The following is a 21,459-nucleotide window of genomic DNA, read 5'->3' as shown; positions in this document are numbered from 1 at the left end:
TTGAACTGCAAATACATACAGGAGTGGGAGCTTTTAATCATTTGTACATTGCATTGCAGGAAGAACATGGCAAGAAAAGGTGGAAGAAATCCGTGCACAGATGAAATATAACCTTTACCAGCCAACGGCACTGTTAATCTCGGCACTGGATGAAAGTGCATGTGAGAGCTATTCCTTTAGATAAATATCTTTTTCTCATTTTAGAAAAAAATTGAGATAAATTATAATGAACAAATACGGGCTATTGGATATGTAGAGCATTCTGTGAATGAATAAATATTCTTTGGTGGGGCTTGAATTTATACACAATGTTGACGTTTCCAGAACTTTAATCTGGCAGGAACATAAAATGCTGGAGTAACTCATCGGGTTAGGCAGCATCTCTGGAGAACATGGATAGGTGACGTTTCATGTCTGGACACTTGCTACTTATACTAAGTGGTCAAATTTACTTCCCTTACTTTAATGAATACAGCATTTCATCATTTTTTTTCTAATTATCATTCTATTATTAGAACTAATTTTACTGCTGACTACTTTTGCATAGTAACTTGATTTATATCAGAATCTACTTTGAAAGAATTAAAAATAAAATGAAAACAAGTATTGTTGAATGAAGTCAAATATTTTTTAAACTATAATTAACAATCTCAAATTGGATTCTAATTTAACTGTTTCATGAAGAGGATTGGAGTAAATAACATTTCACTTTTTTTCTACAATAACTTCTCAGTAATTCTTTAAATCATTAGATTTATTTTTATTATACAATTTAAATGTAGGCTCAAAACCACAGTTGGCAATAGTGGTAAATAGGTAGGAAGGAACTGAAGATGCTGGTTTACACCGAAAATTGACACAAAATGCTGGAGTAACTCAGCGGGTCAGGCAGCATCTCTGGAGAAAAGGAATAGGTGATGTTTCAGGTTTGAAGAAACGTCACCTAATACTTTTCTCCAGAGATGCTCAGAGATGGACACAAAATGCTGGAGTAATTGAGCAGGACAGGCAGCATCTCTGAAGAGAAGGAATGGGTGAGGTTTCGGGTCGAGACCCTTCTTCAGACTCTTGTCAGGGGAGAGGGAGATACATAGATGAGGAGATGTAAGGTGTTAAAATAGGACAAAGGGAATGGAGATCAAGGAAAATGTAGAATAGATCACTGTTTGCTGGGAGAAGTTGACAACAAAGCAAACAGAAATAAGATGTAGTCAGACAGTAAGACTGGTCGGAGAACTTGGAAGGGGGGTGGATGGAGAGAGGGTGAAAGCAAGGGTTACTTGAAGTTAGAGGTCAATGTTCATATCGCTGTCCAGCGATGCCAGCTTTTGTATCTATCTTCAATGATAAAAAGGCGTTCTGCTTGCTATTTAAAGAAGCGAGTGACTTCGGTGAAATGTCATCCAAACGTGTTAACCTTGAGTTGTGTATCATGTAATTGTAACCTGAACTGACCCAGGCTTGTGATGGCCACATCATATTTGTTTTCAAAGATCCTGGCTGAGAAAAGAAGGACCTTATTCACAAACTGCCACCCGTGCGAGAATGTTTCAGAGCCAGATTTTAACATTGGATCAGTAAAGGCTAATTAATTAGATTAATTAAGCCTTATTTAAATTCCCAGGAAGTGGCTGAAAATTTTGTCCAATGGTTGCACATACAATCGTAGAGGTCTGATGCGCAGGAAGAGATAACGTCAGTCACGGTCCATGAAATTAAAGGTTCAAGCTGACCATGTCTGGCTCTTTGGCTCCTCCTGACTTCACAAAGTTATCAATTTTACCCATTGAAACCCCTCAGACCCTGTATCCTTTTCCCATCAAAATGGGCAAAATTTCTAGGAATTGAAGAATAATTTTCACATTAATCTTTTGGGGGTTCCCATAGAGAAGCTATTTTTCTCTCACTACTTCCAGATCTATAATGGTAGGACACACATGTCTAATATGATCACAGATACAGCAGTTTTCTGTGCTTTGGTCAATGATAATTTACTCCAGCATTTTGTGGCTATACTTTATTGATTGTTATATTCATGTTGCAATATTTACAATAAGATTTGGCTGCAGTGGTCGACTAAGATACATAAAACATGACAGGATCTGCGTTTTAGCTGAGACCTCATTGCCTCTCTAATGCTTATCTCAGCACATGCAAATGTCAGAAATGAATTCCCTCGTGTATTTTTCAGGGCTAATGCCGAGAATCAATATGAAGTACTGCATACCCGGGGGTTTCTTTTATATCTTCACACCAAATAGTTTCCCTTTCAAACAGAAGGTTTCCAACCTATACGTTACCCATCCTTTTGTTCCAGAGATGCTGCCTGACCCGCCGAGTTATTCTAGCACTCATGTGGCATATTTCATCTTTCAACAAATTAAGCATGAATTAGCAAAACTTGCAAGCCTATCTGCAAACAGACTCCCCCTCCAAGTGACTTACATGTGCTTGGTTCAATGATAATCCATAGATCATTATATTTATATTCAGTCAGCAGCACAGCGATGCTCCAATTGTTGCTGCTGCTTCCTGTTCCTTGGACCCAGTTCCAGTCCTGATTTGGGGTACTGTCTGTTTATTTTCCATGTTATCTTTGTGATCACATTGGTTTCCTCACACACCCCAAAGACATGTTGGCAGGTCAATTGGCAAGTGTAAAATACTTCTTAGCATAGGTTAGAAAAATGTAGAAAAAATCAAAGATGTGGAAATGTAGAAAAAATCAAAGGTATATTGATGTGCATGTTTTAGAAGGTATAAGTTGTGGGTATAATAGGGAAAATATGCAAAGAGGGGATGTGACTAATGGGATTGCTCCCATGGAGCCAGCAATGAGCTGATGGGCTGATTGGTCGCTGTCCGAGTTGCTACAAGCATAGGATCAATTAAGGCATTCTCTGTGGAAGGGGATAAGAATGAAAAATATGAAAAAGCAAATAAATGATATATCAATTCTAGCAATTATGCGAATACTACTTGTTATTAAGATAAACTTTCCTGTACGTTTTCATCCAGGGCTGTTCAACCTACGAGGGAACGACATCGCATACAATCCTTTCTTCCAATCTTACACATTATTGACTGCAGATTGGATCAGGTAATGTTCACACTGTGGGACAGCTAAACTCAACTTGAGTTAAAAGTAGAGATATAAGGAACTGCAGATGCTGGTTTGCAAAAACAAAATGCACACAGAGTACTGTGGTTACTCGGGTGACGTTTTGGGTCAGGACCCTTCTTCAGACTGATGAGATGGTGGTGGGGGGGGGGATGGGAGAAAGCTGACGATCCCAACACCCCTTTCCCCTCCCGACTCCTTCCATCCATAACCCATCCTCTGGCTTCACATTTCATTCCTCTTATCTTACACCCTTTAGTCTCCATTTCATCTCTATGCTTTGTCCACCTATCTGTCTATCAAAGCTCCCTCACATGTATTCACCTATTACATGCCAGGCTTTGCATCACTACAACCTGTTTTGCAGCTTTCGTTCCATTCCCTACAACAATTGGTCTGAAGAAGGGCCAGGGCCTGAAACATCATCTATCTCTGTCCTGCTCCAGCATGTATGTTACTCCAGCATGTATGTTACTCCAGCATGTATGTTACTCCAGCATGTATGTTACTCCAGCATGTATGTTACTCCAGCATGTATGTTACTCCAGCATGTATGTTTTGTTTTGAGCTAAAAATGATCATAAGCAACTGAACAAAACTTAGAAACAACCAAATACTGCACAGGAATTTAAATGATTGCATTAAAAGTTCCAAATTAAGCACATTTATTACACACACACAACACACACAATAATGCTTTAACGTACATAATGGTACATAATGGATTCTGCATTGCCCCCTGTGTATGCCATAGTAACACCCTAATGATGTGCATCAAAGTGGCATAAAAAACTGAAATATTGTACACACACAGAAGTGAATCATTAATCATTTCCGTAATGATTAGTCATGAGGGCGTACTTCCACCTTGACATCCTCAATTTACATGAGCAATGCAAGCCTGAACTTTGTGCTCAATAGAAAACTAAATGTCGCTGTAAATAGTGTTCAGTAGAAGGTGTTTCTGCACTTATACAAAAGGTGCTGTTATTGCTACAACAGTCTACATTTATTGGTGAGCTACGTCTTTGAACAAAGGTATTTTAAGGTACTTTCACTGTTCTTCAGTAGGGAGTTTAGGATTTATACCCAGTGATACTGAAAAAGTAGCAATATTTTTCCAGATCAGAAAGGTGCACATACTGGAGTGGAAATTGTAGGTATTGGGGAGGGTCCCTCTGAATTCTGAGCTCAATCAAAAACAATGTCTCATAGTAAAAAGTCTTTTTTTAAATTCACGCACAAGTTGTGGATATCTTCAGCTAGGCCAGTAGTTATTGACCATCACTTACTGACTTTCAGCTGAGGTTTTCTGAGTTATTTCAGGTACCATCACCTACATTGTTATAGTTCTGGAGAGACACTGAGTCCAGCTTGAGTAAGGACAGCAGATGTACTTCCCTAAAGTAATCTATCTAGGTTTACTTGACAAACTCATGGGCATTATTATTAATACCAGGATTTTTAATTCTAGATTTACTAAATTTAAATTTAACTTCTCAAGCTGGCATAGTTATTATGGGTCTGGAAGGGCCTGAATAGAATAGAGAAATGGCAGATCTGATTTAATACAAAAAGTTTGAAATAATGGAAAACAAGATAGAAAGTATGAGCAGAGGGTCCTGGAATTCCCCTTTATTGACTAGAGAAGAGGCAAACATGGAAGTGAATTGGATACTTTACTCGGTTGAAGTGGTGATTCATTAGAATGCTTTGTATTGGCATCACTTTAGGGTGGATGTCAAGGCGATGGAGAGAACTTAGAAGAGGCTTATCAGAGTTATGCCAAGGAAGAGGGCCTAGTGCAAACTGTTGGTTTACAGACTCAATATTGATCATTTAAAGTAATATTTTCTTGTTAAAAAAGGGAGAAAATTATTTTCTCTAGATGGGTCTCTCGATAGCATAATCTGGCAGCATAATCCCTTATGTGAAACTGTGCCATTGCCTGCAGCTAGCCTCAACGCGAATGAATAAGCTTGTTTTTGCCAAAATCATACACCATGTGTGAACTTTTGCCCACTCGTTTAATTTATCATTACAGGCTCTGCAAACTTCTCACTATTTACTTCATGCCAAAACTAAATTTGACAACAACACCAATGATCCATTCATCTAAGTAACTAATATAGATTGCAAATATTTGAAGATCCATCACTGAAATACAGTGGCAATTAATTAGTTGATAGATACAAAAAGCTGGAGTGACTCAGCGGGACAGGCAGCATCTCGAGAGAGAGAGAGAGAGAGAAGGAATGGGTGACGTTTTGGGTCGAGACCCTTCTTCAGACTGGTTTGGGATAAGGGAAACAAGATATAAACAGTGATGTGGAGAGATAGGTCATGGCTTGCAACCTGATAATTACCCTTTTACCCTGATTCCTGATTTGTGTTAACTAGTCAGTCCTCCATGCATTGCCCGAACGCTATGAGTTTTTAGCTTATTCTGTAACATTTTATATCCTCCCTTATCAAACAGTTTCTGGAAATTTGAATACATTTACTAATTCCCCTTTATTTAGTCAAGTCGTTACTTCCCCAAAGTAACTTGCGAAACCAATGTTTAACCTTTAACCATTCATTGCTAGTCAGTGTTTATAAATAAGACACCACACCTTAGAAATTCACTGGCATAGCTTTTTTTCTTTACAGCATTATGCGACTGAAAATTAATTTCATTTACTGTGTAGTTTAACAGCAACATTTCTATGCATTGTGTTTCATTCCAGAAATTTGACCATATACATTACTGTATGAGTCAACCTTGCATATCTTAGACAGCGCTCACACCCTTCGCAAAAAGGAAGATATCTTTTCCATTTTTAGATCAATGCAGGGGGACTTAGTCTAAGCTGCTCCAAAAGCAACCATTGTTTGAGCCTCCCAAGACAACTATGGTTTACTAATGTGTAGGAAGGAACTGCAGATGCTTTTTTAAACCAAAGAGTTTAATCCACAGTAAACCATAGATAGGCACAAAAATTTGGAGAAACTCAACGGGTCAGACAGCATCTCTGGAGAAAAGGAATAGGTTACGTTTTGGGTCGAGACCCTTGTCTGAAGAAGGGTCTTGAGTTTTTGTGCCTATCTGTAGTTTACTAATGCTGTACCGGATAGGGATTCTTGCAAAATCAGCCCCATCCTTACCTTTGATCCTTCTTGATACTCAACCCAGTTCCAATCCAAACCCCCCACCGCTCCCTACAAACCACAACTTAGGTACCCTGATCTTTTGACGTCCTGATCCTTCATGATCCCCCAAATAATGCCCTCTCCACTATCTAACCCCCAACAATAGTTCTCCCACTAATACTTCAATAGACCTAGGCACCCAATCCCCAAGGCCAATTACCTCATCGGCACCCCTAAACCTTGCCAAATATCCCACTGATTGAGAATGATCAGCCATGATCACATTGAATGGCGGTGCTGGCTCGAAGGGCTGAATGGCCTACTCCTGCACCTATTGTCTATTGTCTATTATCCCAGGCCTGATCTTCAGTGGAGATCTCTAGCCTGTTCCTTGCCTCATAGATCCAATCCTCAGTGAAAATTATCACTCTCCTACTCTCCACCAAGCAGGCATTTACCTTTCTCAGCAACTTAACCCCACAACCCAATCTTTGTCCTCTAGTCTAGGCTCTTTCTTTCTACTCTCCTCAATCCTGTCCCCTGCACAACTTGCAACCTCCCAGCTTTGTCACATTTTCTATTGCAGAAAGGTGCAGCATAATTTCACGGATGTTTCAAGGCTTTTAGTACAAACCTTGAGTATGCCTTTACTGTATAGTTGTGGGTCATAAACATTCTACTCCAACGTTTATATTGCACACAATTTGGGTGCACTAGAATTCTTAAACCAACATTTTCACAATTTCTTCCACTTCAAATAGTGCCCCCTCATTTTGGGACATCTTAAGTGTTTGGTAATAGAAGGTTGCTCTACTTTCCCAAACCCTATCCAATAAACATCTCCACACTAATGCGAAGCTAATATTTTTATTTATTTTTATTCTATTACTGTTACATATAATGAGGTACAGTGAAAAGCTTTGTTTTGATGCTATTCAATCAACTATATGCTATACATAAATATCATCAAGTCAAACTCGGGTACAATAGGTAGAGCAAAGGGGAAGATACAGAGTGCAGACGATAGTTCTCAGCATTGCGGTCGGTGCATCAGTGCTAGAGACAAAGTTCAATATCCACAAAGCGGTAGAAGTGAATTGGCCAGTACCCTAGCTAACGGAAGGAATGTTCAGAGTACTGATAACAGAGGGGAAGAAGCTGTTCCTGAGTCTGGTGATTCGCACGTTCAAGCATCTGTATCTTCTGCCCTATGGGAGCAGGGAGAAGAAGGAATAACTGGGGTTAGAAAAGGCTTTGATTATGTTAGCTGCTTTTCTGAGGCAGTGTGAAGTGTAGATGGAGTCAATGGTGGGGAGTCTGGTCTGTGGTGAACTGAGCAGCATCCAAATTTCTCTGCGATCTTTGCCGTCTTCGGCAAAGCTCTTTATATCTTAGTACCATCACTAGAAACCTATGTCTGCCCTATCCAAAGGGTGTTTTGGTGAGGCTTGCCTGTATAAAATGTATTCCTTGAAAGCGATGATCTGCAGTAATGGAACAAAATAGTTGGGTTACAGAATCCTGCGGGGTGCTTATGGCCTGGAATAACCAGTTGCTGGATCACAGAGTTTTGTTTTTTAGTTTAGAGATACATCATGGAAACAGGCCCTATGACTTACCAAGTTCATGCTGACCATCGATCACCCGTTCACACTAGTTCCATGTTATCCCACTTTTTCATCCACTCCCTACACACTAGGGGCAATTTACAGAGGCCAATTAAGCTACAAATCCACACACCTTTGTGATGTGGAGGAAACCAGAGCACCCAGAGGAAAGCCACACAGTCACAGGGAGAACAAGCAAACTCCACACAGACAGTACCTAAGATCAGGATCAAACCTGGGTCTCTGGCGCTATGAGGGTGTACTTATTAAAAACTGGAACTATACGTTACAGTCCCACTTCTGGCAATGACTGTTTAATTCTTCCCTCATTCCCAGTTGAGGATAAGGCTGGTTGGAAGATGCACAAATGGATCCTTTTCTGACATAACCAGCCTCCCTCTCCACATTTGAACAATCATTTGAACAAGAATAGCTCATGTGCTTTCTTTCCCCCTCCCCCAATCTGGATCAAAGTAATGACCACATTCATATTCTGTCTGGCAACAATGGACTCCTGTAAATTGATGCCCAAGGTCTTCACAGGTTGAATCTCAATGTTCAAGAGGTGAAGTTTCTATACTTGTAAGAAAACCAGAAAATGCCATAGCTGGTCAGGCAGCACCTGTGGAAAGAGGAAATGAGTTAACATTCTATGTCAAAGACTTCCCATCAGTTCCACAGATGCTGTTTGATCTGCTCATATGTTTCCAGCAGTTTCAGAGTTTATTTCAAATTTCCCACATCTGCAATTTTAATTTTAATTTTAATCACTTCTCCTGTATTATAATAGTGCATCGGAATAGTGCTGCTTTGCATTATTGTTTAGACTTAACTATTTATAATCTGAGCATATCACATTAAGAACACACAAAAAAAAGTGAAAAATTGTCCCTTTATTCTTATTTTCTTCCCATTTCAGGTAATCCATTAGTTTGACATCACTGTGATGGGTTACCCTCCAATAAGTTCAAACAATGTCTCTGTCATCCTTTTCTCTGTGTGGTTGGGCATACAACAATTCAACGTTAATTCAATATATAATCAATGGGGAGCACAGTGGTGCAGTGGTCGAGTTGCTGCCTCACAGCGCCAGAGACCCAGGTTCGATCCTGACCACAGGTGCTACTTGTGTGGAGTTTGCACGTTCCTCCTGTGATTGCGTGGGTTTTTTCCAGTTGCTCCGGTTTCCTCCAACATTCCGAAGATGTGCAGGTTTTTAGGTTAATCGGCATCTGTAAATTGCTCCTTGCGTATAGTATGCGAAAGGGGGATAACATAGAACTAGTGTATGGGTGATCAATGGTTGGCGTGGACTTGGTGGGGCAACGGCCCTGTTTCCATGCTGTATCTCTAAACTAAACAAAAAGCAGAAAGCACTGGGTCAGTCCCAATCATCCACTCCCTGGTGAACCCACAATATGACTGGATATTTCCAGAGAAGATGGAACTAAATTAGACAAATGCTTATGGTTATATAATCTTGGAAAATTAAGTGTTTCTGGTCACTGTACAATATGCAACCTTTAATACTGAAAACTATTGTATATATTTGTACAAGTATTGAGGCAAGGATAATATATTAATATAAGCAAATAACACAATTTACGACAAATATAAATTATCTAACTCAGACAGGTTAAAACTGATACATGGTGCTCTTTTTGTTCTCTGAATATATATTTTAATGACCAGACTGTTTGTGAATGAATCACGACTGCCTCCAGACATCAAACAATACTTGAATGCGCATTGTACCACAGCTGAGTGCGTTCAACTGAAGCCCTATGACAAAATCCAACAAAATGTGGAAGAATATGCTAAAGGAAACGTTACCATCTGGATCGGTCAAAAATACACAACCTATGGTGTTTATAAAGTCATTCCTGAGGTAAATTCAAAGTTTTGCAAAGCACTTTCAATAAATCCTTCTGCAAATACAAACTGAATATACTTCCTACTTCTTGAATATTTGCAATATTGAGATCACTGCACACTCTCCTCTTAACCAAATTTCTCACCATCACCTTTCTCCTGTAATATTCTGAGTTGAAATGGTGGTTGATTGCAGCATCCAGGTGTTTAGTTTAGTTTAGTATGGTAACAGGTGCTTCAGCCAACCGAGTCCACACTGACCATCGATCACCCATTCGCACTAGTTCTATGTTATCCCACTTTCTCATCAGAAATTTACAAAGGCCCATTAACCTGCAAACCTGCACATATTTGATATGTGGGAGGAAACAAGGAAACCAACATGGTCACAGGGAGAATGTGAAAACTCCACACAGATCGTACCCTGGTCAGGATCGAACCCAGGTCTCTAGCGCTATGAGATAACGACTACCAGATGCACTTCTGTGCCGTGTGTTCAGGCAGTAGTGCCAACCTTTGCATAGGCCCAAATTTTAATGAGAGAAATTAAATATAACTTTCAAAAAACTAACGTTAGAGAAGTCAGTATTGACTCTGGAAACTGCTGTGTTTACAGATGAGGTGTTCCTTAAGCTTGAAGTGAGCCTCATTGTATCAGGAAACAGGTTACGGGGAGAAGGCAGGAACGGGGTACTGATTGAGAATGATCAGCCATGACCACATTGAATGGCGGTGCTGGCTCGAAGGGCCGAATGGCCTCCTCCTGCACCTATTGTCTATTGTTACAGACAGATAGGTCAGAATGAGATGGAGAATTAAAGTAGCAGACAGAGCGGATATATGCATTCTATTTTGCTAAAATAAAAAATATAAATAAACACATACTCTGCAATCAATTCTCTGATCTGTCTCTTCCATACTTGATGGAGTGCTGAACAAAAAATGGGAAAGATAAATTCATTTCATTATTGTTCCATTGTGCTTATTTTAATGTTTATCATTTTGATTAGTGAAATTTTCTGAGCTGTGAATGACTGATCTGAATCTATATCACGTTTTTCTCACGCTTCAGATTATTTCTGCCTGAATGTTGTTCTAAATTTCCTTCCCAATTTCACAACCTTCATTTTGCAATCCACTCTTGCAAAATATTCTGCTTTCCCATCAGCTTTACCTTTTCGTAACTCCATTGGTATGAAAATATTGCAGCAAATTGACACCAAGATTGTTTCCTTCATTCTAAATCCATCCATCTGTGGCTTAATTTATTTACCTTTGTGATTTCATCCTCACTCCCACATCTATGTCCATTTTTGGAAGTTAATCATCCATTTACTGCATTATTCAAAGTTATAATGACATTGAATTCACTGAACATTTGAAATATACAGACAGAAAATGAGGTCAGCAGGTCGAGCAGCATCAGTGGCGAGAGAGACATGTACAAAATGCTGGAGTGATTCAGCGGGTCAGGCAGCATCTCTGGAGAGAAGGAATGAATAACGTTTCAGGTCGAGACCTATCTTCTTCTGATGGGATACACCCCAATGTATCAAACATGAGACAAAATTACATTCCAAATTATTCTAGTTCAACATGTGTCAGAAGCCATGATATTTAAAGAATGAAGAATATTATATTTCAAAATTGTGAAGTGTGTGTTATCAGTGCCTTAGTATACAAGTGAGGGTGGAGCAGAGGTAGAGTTGCTGCCTTACAGTACCAGAGACCTGGAGTTTGTACATTCTCCCTGTGACCGCACGGGTGTTCTCCGGGTGCTCCAGTTTTCTCCCGTACTCCAAAGACCACCAGGTTTGTAGGTTAATTGGCTTTGGTAAAATTGTAAATTGTCCCTAGTGTGTAGGATAGTGTTAGTGTATTGGGTGGTCGCTGGTCGGCGTGAACTTAGTGGGCCAAAGGGCTTGTTTCCGCGTTGTATAAATGTCTAAAGTTTGGCACCAGGAATTCAACATGTCACATTCAAGAGCTCTTCACTAGCTGTCTTTGGAACCGTCTATAAACTTTGATGCAGCCCAAAGAGCAGTTCATCAGATGACACAATCCTTAATAGGGTGACAGCCTTATGGTGACAAGTAATGTTCACATTAACATTACATATGCTTCAAGGCTGCAACCTAACAAATATTTTGAAATCGTATGAAAAAAAATATTTGGATTCAGATTAGGTCTCATTTCCATTCAATAGAAAAAAAGTTTCATGCTAATTCATTTCTAGTTTTAAAATTACAAATTCTACCTCATGGTTGTAGGTCTCAAAATCAGTAACTGATGTAATTTTCCATTTTTTGCAGTCAAAATTACTCATTGATAGGTACTCTCCAGTTCAAATTTCCAAGGCTACTAAGGATGCAACAGAGCAGAGAGGGATGAAACAAGCCCATGTAAGTACAAAAAGAACTTGAAGCCACTGTGTAGGGTGGTTGAGCTGGGATCTGAAATCCAAGATGTCATGCCGAATAATTAATGCAAATTGATTTTACTTTGGTGGGAGATTCAGAAATACCAGTGTGAAAGTCACCTAGACTTATCTATGAAATAATTCAAAGAACACAAGACTCAGTTAAAACTTTTTACTTTAACACCATTTGAGGCATAAGTTATTGTAGATGAGTTTAGTAAATGGATTGAGGCTCACTTGACAAGGGATAATAAAGCCTCTTCTAAAGGTTACAGTGCAATGTAAGGATGAATAATTATTTGATTTAATAAGAGGCAGCGTCAAACAGAAGTCTTCAGCCTCGATTTAAAGGAACTGAGTGTTGCAGCGAACCTGCAGTTTTCTGGGAGTTTGTTCCATATATGTGGTGCATAAAAAATTAAACGCTGCTTCTCCAGGTTTACTTCTGACTCTGGGGACAGAGAGCAGATCTGTCCCAGAAGACCTGGGAGGTCTGGATGGTTTACAGTGTAACAGAAGTTCAGAAATGTATTTTGGCCCTGAACCATTCAGTGCTTTATGAATCACAGTAGTATTTTTAAATTAATTATTTGACAGATTGGATGCAAGTGTGAGACCTCAGAACTGGAATGATGTGATTCACTTTCTTGGTCTTAGTGGAACTCGAGTAGTTGCTTCTGAAACAGCTGCAGCTATCCTGCTGAGCCATGTCCTTTAACCCTTGATATATTCTTAAGGTGATAGTAGGCTGACTGAAGTCAGTAAGCAGGCGGAGCAGCTGCTGAGAGAGAGAGAGAGAGAGAGAGAGAGAGAGAGAGAGAGAGAGAGAGAGAGAGAGAGAGAGAGAGAGAGAGAGAGAGAGAGAGAGAGAGAGAGAGAGAGAGAGAGAGAGAGAGAGAGAGAGAGAGAGAGAGAGAGAGAGAGAGAGAGAGAGAGAATGGAAGAAATTAATTGAGGAATGGAAATATTAGAGAGAGAGAAAATGGAAGAAATTAATTGAGGAATGGAAATATTAGGCACAAGGGGTGTGGAAGGAGTTTCGTCATGAAGTTGGATGAATAATGCAAGTCATAGAGGGATAGAGTTACGCACGAAGGAAGGCATATTGAAAGGTTGGGATGTATTATTGGCAGAGTGCCAATGGCATGATGATCAGGAGGAAAAAAAAATGCAGTTGGCCAACAGGATTGTAAACAATTGGTAATGCAAAAATGGAAACCTAAGCGAAATAACCCCGAGGACTCCTTGTCTGGCATGGCGACCCTGTTTATAGAAGAGGGGGATGAGGAGTAAATTGGGAAAATTGGGAATGGTGTAGAACACCTCTCCCATATGCCCCTCGCCACCTGTCCCCAAGAGCAGGAACTGCCCCACTAAGATCCCATCGGGGGGGGGGCATCGGCACCCCCACAGGGAAGGGCATCCCCAGAGGAAGATGATACCGATAGCGACCGGGAAACTGAAAAGGAGGACGAAAGGAGGGGAAGGGCTGAGGCAGAAGAGGAAGGAGCAGCAGTAATTGAATTCATCAGTGAGAGAGTGCAACGAAGAGCAAAGGAAACGCGAGGCTGAGAACCAGCAGGAAACTAAAACGACTAAAAAGAGAATGCTACTGAGAGCAATGCCAAATCCATTAGCAGGACAGAATGGGGCGCAGGCAGTGGTGCATGTATACACGCCGTGGAAGTTGCAGGAAATGATGATACTCTCTAAGAATGCCCCAGATTTTGTTTGGATTTGTGAATTGTATAAGATCAACATTAACCATGTACGAAGCAGTCGCAGGAGATGTGTTCACTCTAACGTCCGCTATCCTGCATCCAACCGAGGGGGTACGATGGAAAACCCTTTGGGAACCACACCAGCCCGACCACCCCTAAACAGATGAGGGTTTTTCTGGGCTTGGTTAATTTCTGCCGGAGTGGATCCCCGACGTGGGAGTGTACACTAAATTACTCTCGCCCTTGCCTCCGCCAAGGTACCGCAGCAATTCACTCTCTCACCCCAACAAGAAGAAGCATGCCGCAATCTAAAACAGTGCTAGTCACTGCACCAGACATTGGACGTTCTTTATAAGATTGCCCCTTTTCAGCTTTATGTGATCAACCTATTGCAAGCCCCAGCCCTCCCTACACAACTGACCATTATCAAGTGCAATGCCCATCCGGGTGGCTGCGACTAAAATTTCCAGGGAAATGCCCTTTGCTGACATCACTGCCTGCACCGTAGCTTGCGAATCCTGCACTATGTTCCCACAGAACCAAAGATTCTAATGGGCAGAATGGCCTTGCCAGACATGGGTGATGTAGGGGGATGCCTCTGCTGGGCGACGCGATCTTGGAAATGAGAGGGTTGTGCCATTGACTCCTTGACAGGGCTCTGGCTTACCCCTCTTGGGCAAATTTGTGTACCTGATGCTTTTCTGCCGTTCCTTTAAACTATATACACTTCCTTATGCATGCTGGTAAGGAGGGTATGGTCAGGGTGGCAAAGGAGACATGGTGGCATCCAAAAATTCGCCAGGAGGCGTTAAAACAATCCTCAGATTTTGAAATTTGCAGATGAAATAATCCCGGAAAGACAGTAAATTGTCCAAAGGGATTGGACACGTTAGAGGCAGGAACTGGGTGCGGATTTTGAATGATCAGCCATGATCACATTGAATGGCGGTGCTGGCTCAAAGAGCCGAGTGGCCTACTCCTGCACCTATTGTCTATTTTCTATTGACCCTTTGAGTGTATATAAGTAGATATTATAGAGTTGTCACGGGCACATTATGATTAAGTGTGTGGAAGTTATTTTGACCCACACGCCTTCAGCGATGAATTAATTATTTATGCACAGCAATTAACCCATGCTTTACCAGTCCTGCATTCCCGGGTACAAGAGGCACAGAAGCCACTACCAGTTACTTAAAGGGACGAGTCCATAATACCAGGAGACTATGTGCTGAAATCTCTCCTCAGAATAGACGAGGTTAGCTTATAATGAAAGTGCACCTGGTGATCATCTGTCTTAAAGCCTTGCTGAGTCCAGGTATGATGGAGGAAAGAACGTGTAGGCCAGACCAACTGAACCACGTTCACCACCTGTGCCAAAGAGATGTACTCTAATGTGATGATGATAACCCGGAGGGATTTGGAGAATGGAACGTCAGCCGATTGAAGGCCTGTCTTGGACTTTTGAGGCATGATACTTATTTATAACACTGACATCTCTCCAGCTCACTGTAGCCCATCTGGAGGGTCTCAAAGGAACCCATGGCAATGGTGTTTTACCCATCTCACAAGGTACACCGTTTCCATTGCTAATACCTTGAGCCGGAGATGGCAACCGTGGATGCCAGCATGTGGCTAGAAGCATATCACTGGTTGCTTTAGCACCACAATGAGTTGCAAAGTGTATACATTCAAAAACCCACATTGCTAAATCATCTGATATACAAGCCTGTCCAGCAGGAGTGGTCCACAGTTTGGATTCACAATCAACTGTACACCCGAGCTGTTTCCACAGTACCTTATCCCGGTCAGGAGCGTCCTCCTGTAATTTAATGACGTCTTGGATGGTTGGCATTCCTTTCCGAGGGAGACTTGCTTTTATTTGAGCTTTTAGTCTGGCCCATCATTTTAGGCACAACCACCTGCTGTCCCCGAGACGCCTCTCTAGCTTCCTAATTGGTTCCCTACATTCACCGGTGTTTGACCTGTTGTGTGGGCAGATCATTTTATAACAGAAATCTGCTCTGTTGCATTAGGACAAACAGTTCAGCTGGCTGAGCAGAATGCTCAAAGCTGCTGACTCCAGTTTGCTGTCCTGACAACACATGGGGGAGTTAGGAACCATATAAATTCTGTGATTCCATTCATCCAAATCAGAAAAAAAACCTCTCCCTTTGTTAGGGGAAGGCCAGCCATTGGACTACGTAATCCGCTTACATCAATATCCCCAGACCCCATCAGGGTCTTACCAGACTTCTGTCTCAAACGTTTCTCATGAGCACATTCCTTCTTTAACACTCCGGCTGATTTAGCCACTCCCCCTTCAGTAATTCTATTCCCAACTTTAAATCCCAATTTTAAAATATTCTCTTACCAACTTGACAACACCGAAACTTCCTTTATTCATTTCAACAACATCCAAAGCCTTAGTTCCTTCCAATGGCCGAATTCACTTACCAATTTCGTCCACATAAGATTTGCAAAGCACTGTTTTAGATTCAGTTGTGTATCCAAACAATGACCCATTTTGCTTACTGATAATTCGACACAGTGCATTGCAAATGGCACAAATTTTACACAGTCGCATTCCAAACGTCCAAAATCTTATTACCTCCCACAACAACACTTTCACACAAGCTCATACCACAACCTCACAACACCTTCACACCACAACTGGACCCAACCTTACAGCGACTGTAACCCACACTCTCAGGACCGAAACCTGACCAGTGGTATTGATACCAATATCATACAATGTTAGTCGACTCCCAGAGATATCAATCACTGACCAAAATATCTACCTCTTCCAGTATTCGCCAGACTGACCTATTTTCGTTAAGACATCACACAGGAGTTAGCGAATGGCCAATTCGTCATCAGATGACAGATCAGAGGAAACCGATGCAGTAAAGCAAACTACTTACATCGGGGGCCCAATTCCTCTCTCTGCCTCCGAGACTTCTCCGCACTTGGCCGCAAACTCATGGTAATTGTCTTTTGAACATGAGGGCCATGTCTGTCGGCTTCCATGTGACAGCCAGTGGAATGGGAGGTTGCTCATTCTGAGGATTCTGTACTAGTTGCAACAAATTGCATCGTCTGTTTTCTGTCTGTGCGATTTTTAACTCTATCACCAATGGTCCATTTCTTTCCCGCATCTCGCTCCCACATTAATTGTTCTGCCCTTTTTAAAGTCTCAATATTCCATGATCCCCCTGCCGGCCAGGCATCACCACCTAGCCGCTTTGTCAGAGTCGCTGACAATTGCCTAAAATCCTTACTTTTCCCTGGATCCAAAAAACACATATGCTGTACCAGCGATCCACCGTCGCTCTTATCCATAGCCTGTCCCATTCCTGGCCTGATACTCGATCACTATACCACGTTATGAAATTACTCTTCAATTTACCCAGACCACAGACTCATGCGATAAAGACTCTTACCTCAATTCCCTTGCTTGTGTTCGTTTTGGATCTCGGTTGGGGAACCAGATCGACCTCGGGCGAAGGACCGCAATCTTCCAGTGAGCCGGATGTCGTGGACCGGGATTGCGCAAAATCCCCCTCTGAAGTCTCCGTTTCACTGTTGCCACTTATTTGTCCTTGTCGTCCGTCCCAATGAGATCCTGCCGACTATGCCAAATGTGAAAGTCACCTAAACTTATCTATGAAATAATTCAAAGAACACAAGACTCAGTTAAAACTTTTTACTTTAACACCGGTGGGAGAAGACACAGAGACCCGAGTGTACTGTTGTTCACTCAAGCACCTGCTTCTGTCCTCTCAAAGAATACACAGATTACAGTCAGTATTTATACAGTTGAAAGCAGCACAAAGCACATGCAGTAATTTTCCATGGTTACATAGCATAAAGCAGTTTCAACAGATCCATAGTAGAGTTCCCATAATAGAGTTGCTTTAATTGTGTTGGGGAGTCAAACAGGAGTACAGAGGAGTAAAGGGGTTGCATACCAAAGAGTCCACCATTGTGTGATAAGGAGGCACAATTGGATTTGGCTCAGAGCATTGGAACATCCAGTTCTCGATAAACCATGAAAAACAACTTCTAAACCCCGAGAAGCAACTTCTTATCTGCAGGTGTCTGGAACCGTGAAGGCCGACTTCCCACGGGAACATATTCAGCTTAAAGAGCATATTCAGCTCAAAATGTATGCCACAGTTAGCACAAAATGGTTTCCAGTTAGCACAAAATGGTTGCTACAGAATTAACTCTTACACCAGTTGTGCGATAAATATGTAGAGACTGGTAAAGAAATGTAATTTCTACTTATAAACATCCTTACCAAACCTAAAAGTAGTATGAATTTATTTTACTCTGAACTGAATGTTCCCTAAGTCCTTTTGACAATGCAGCACTCCCGGAGTACAATACTGAAATATCAGTTTATATCAGGGGTTCATCAGGTTGCACCTAATCGATACCTTAAGATTGCTGACCTTTTTGTTGTTTTGTAATTAATGAACAAGTCAATGAATTATGTATAAAACTGAAACCCTGCTTGGGAAATTAGATGTGTCCATAACTCGTACAAATGACTTTCACAAAGCAGCTGAAGCAGAGGAAGTATTCACAACAAGATAATCCCAGCAAAACTATTATGATTTAACTTCAATTATGCATTTCCTGCATCCTCATCATATCCACCCAGAAAAACAACGGATGGGAGGGTGCTTTGAAGTTATTTTCAGCGTTACTTGCTGATGAATGATTTGATTAATTCGCTCATGTAAAAATTGCAGTGTGCATTCTTTTAAAGTCTGGTAAACTACTTACATTTAAGAAACATTTAGACAGGTACATGGATAGGACAGGTGTAGAGGGATATGGGCCAAACGCAGGCAGGATGGGCTAGTGTAGATGGAATATGTTGGCCAGTGTGGGCACGTTGGGCCAAAGGGTCTTTTCCCACGCTGTAAGACTCTGACTCTACTAACAGATTGGCAAAATGGTCAGAGTAATTTCTTTGCATAGGAGGAAGCCATTAAAGGGCTGGGAAAGTCCATTTCAATTCTGGACTGAGAGAGCGGGATTGCGATTGTGTTGTTGATGATAGCAGGAGAGATAGGGATAACAACATTGGTATTCCTTTAAGGGATAGGAAAAGTTGGGATAATTATGATATACTTGCCTTTACAGCTGCTATTTTCCTCAGGTGCGTGATGCAGTCGCTGTCATTAGTTACTTTGTGTGGCTGGAAAAAAATGTTCCAAAAGGAACCGAGACTGAGCTCTCAGGTGCACATTATGTAAACAAGTTGCGCAGGTAAAAACCCTATAGAAACTTCATGTGGAAATAAAATGATGTGCGCGTTGGATGATTCCCAGTTCCAATGTTGGCACTAAAATATAATAAAAAGGAACTGCAGATGCTGGTTTATACCAAAGATAGACACAAAATGCTGGAGTAACTCAGCAGGTCAGGCAGCATCTCTGGAGAAAATGGATAAATGATGTTTCGGGTCGGGACCCTTCTTCAGTCTGTGGAAGACTCAATATACCCAAACAAAATCTTTGCACATAATTTATTTTACTGAGATATTATAACTACTAAAAAGCATTTGAGGTAATGAATCCTATTATTTGCAATGTAATCATTTGTTTTATGGAAATACAGTGAAAGGCCAGTATGAATGCACAGACTATGGCAGGTGAAGTCTAAACTCTCATCCCACTGTGATATGTTTCAGTTTTTCCTTTTTATCAGAGACATTTCTGAGGGGACTTAGTCTTTAGCTCCAAGAGAAAAAAAATTGGAGGATTTATTGTAATGATATCAGTATAATCCCAGAATCGAGTGGTGGTAATGTTATCATTAAAATTATCTACTATTTTAACACAATACAATATTTGAATTATCTTAATGTATTGTCGTCACCCGTTTAAAATAGTGGACAGAGGAAGCACGTAAATGAATGAAACTTCTAAGCCCCATAATTATCAACTAAAATTTTCAGATCTTGGATAAGTGAAAATAATTTTACTGTGTTATCAACTGAGGATTCATTTCTCCTACTCCTTTACAGTGAGCAGAATAATTCCAGAGGACCCAGCTTCGAGACCATCTCAGCCAGTGGGTTGAACGCAGCTCTTGCACACTACAGGTCAGTGGACAGGAACCTGGGCTGTCAGGATAAATAAAAACTGATTCTGACGTGACCACTTGATTGAAATAGATCAGCTCACTAGGGCGACAGGTATGATTCACTAGTATTGTGTTTCCACACAGGGCATTGCTTGGTGGCTGTAGCTGCCAGTTCTGAAGGAAAGTGCAGCTTCAGTGATTTGAACTGAAACATCACAAAGTTGGGCACATAGAGTCATAGGCATGGAGCTATACAGTGCGGAAACATGCCGAACCAAATGGCCTGATCTAGCTGGTTCCACTTGCCTGCACCTGACCCATATCCACAGCATATGCTCACCTGGTCCAGCAGCATAATCAAGGATGGGTTGCACTCTGGTCACTTCTCCCCTCTACATCAGGCAAAAGGTATAGAAGTGTGAAAACGCACACTGCCAGATTCAGGGACAGTTTCTTCCCAGCTGTTAACAGGCAACTGAATCATCCTACCACAACCAGAGAGCAATGCTGTACTATTATCTACCTCATTGGTGACCCTCAGACTATCCTTGATTGGACTTTGCTGGCTTTACCTTGCACTAAACGTTATTCCCTTATCATGTATCTATACAGTGGAAATGGATCGATTGTAATCATGTATTGCCTTTATACTGTTTGGTTAGCACACAATGTAAGCTTTTCACTGTACCTCGGTACACGTGACAACAAACTAAACTGAATTTAACTGATATCCCTCCCAACCTTTTCTATTTAAAAGAGACCTTACAAAAATCTTTCAAATGTTGTAATTGTACCCACCTCTATCACTCCTCTGGCAGCTCGTTCCATATACACATTCCTTGTGTGAGAAAAAGTTACCTCTCAGATCTAATTTAATGACATGCTTTCTATAGCAGTGCGACCAGAACACTGCACAGAACTACAAATGTGTCCTTACCGCCACCTTATAAAGCTGTAACATGATGTGTCAATTGCTGCACTCAACACCCTGTCCAATGAAGGCAAGCCTTCCAAACACCTTTGAATCGAAGGTAGACACAAAATGCTGGAGTAACTAAGCGGGTCAGGCAGCATCTCAGGAGAGAAGGAAGGGGTGACATTTCGGGTCGAGACCCTTCTTCAGACTGCAGAAGGGTCTTGACCCGAAATGTCACCCATTCCTTCTCTCCTGAGATACTGCCTGACCGCTGAGTTACTCTAGCATTTTGTGTCTACCTTCGATTTGAACCAGCATCTGCAGTTATTTTCCTAAACACCTTTGAATGGCATTGATAACTTTCACAACAGATGAAACTCGACCCCTGTCTCCTCAACCCAAGGTTTCCAGCTTTCATAACTTCACAGGCGGAGGGGAAGGGAGGGACTTCTGGCACATGGCCCAATGTACATCCAAACAACCTTCCTGGCACTGTAAATTAGTTTTGAAATCTCATTCCTTCACTACTATTTTGTCTACCTGCTCACAACTAAATCTTTATTTTACTCTCT

The 21,459-nt window shown here is 41.2% G+C and overlaps 1 protein-coding gene across 1 annotated transcript in view; it reads left to right on the top strand.

Moving 5' to 3' along the window:
* Positions 1-21,459, top strand: part of xpnpep2 (X-prolyl aminopeptidase (aminopeptidase P) 2, membrane-bound) — a 72,553-nt gene that overhangs the window by 19,451 nt on the left and 31,643 nt on the right. The window contains exons 8-13 of the mRNA XM_078412409.1: positions 60-161; positions 3,019-3,100; positions 9,553-9,748; positions 12,045-12,134; positions 19,043-19,152; positions 19,913-19,990. Of these exons, the coding sequence (XP_078268535.1) occupies positions 60-161; positions 3,019-3,100; positions 9,553-9,748; positions 12,045-12,134; positions 19,043-19,152; positions 19,913-19,990 (658 nt within the window). The remainder of the gene's footprint in view (positions 1-59; positions 162-3,018; positions 3,101-9,552; positions 9,749-12,044; positions 12,135-19,042; positions 19,153-19,912; positions 19,991-21,459) is intronic.

The sequence above is a fragment of the Rhinoraja longicauda genome, chromosome 15 (assembly GCF_053455715.1).
Source record: "Rhinoraja longicauda isolate Sanriku21f chromosome 15, sRhiLon1.1, whole genome shotgun sequence".
Lineage (NCBI taxonomy): Eukaryota > Metazoa > Chordata > Chondrichthyes > Rajiformes > Arhynchobatidae > Rhinoraja > Rhinoraja longicauda.
Note: the sequence above shows the minus strand (reverse complement) of the source record. Positions and strands in the feature narration are given on the sequence as shown.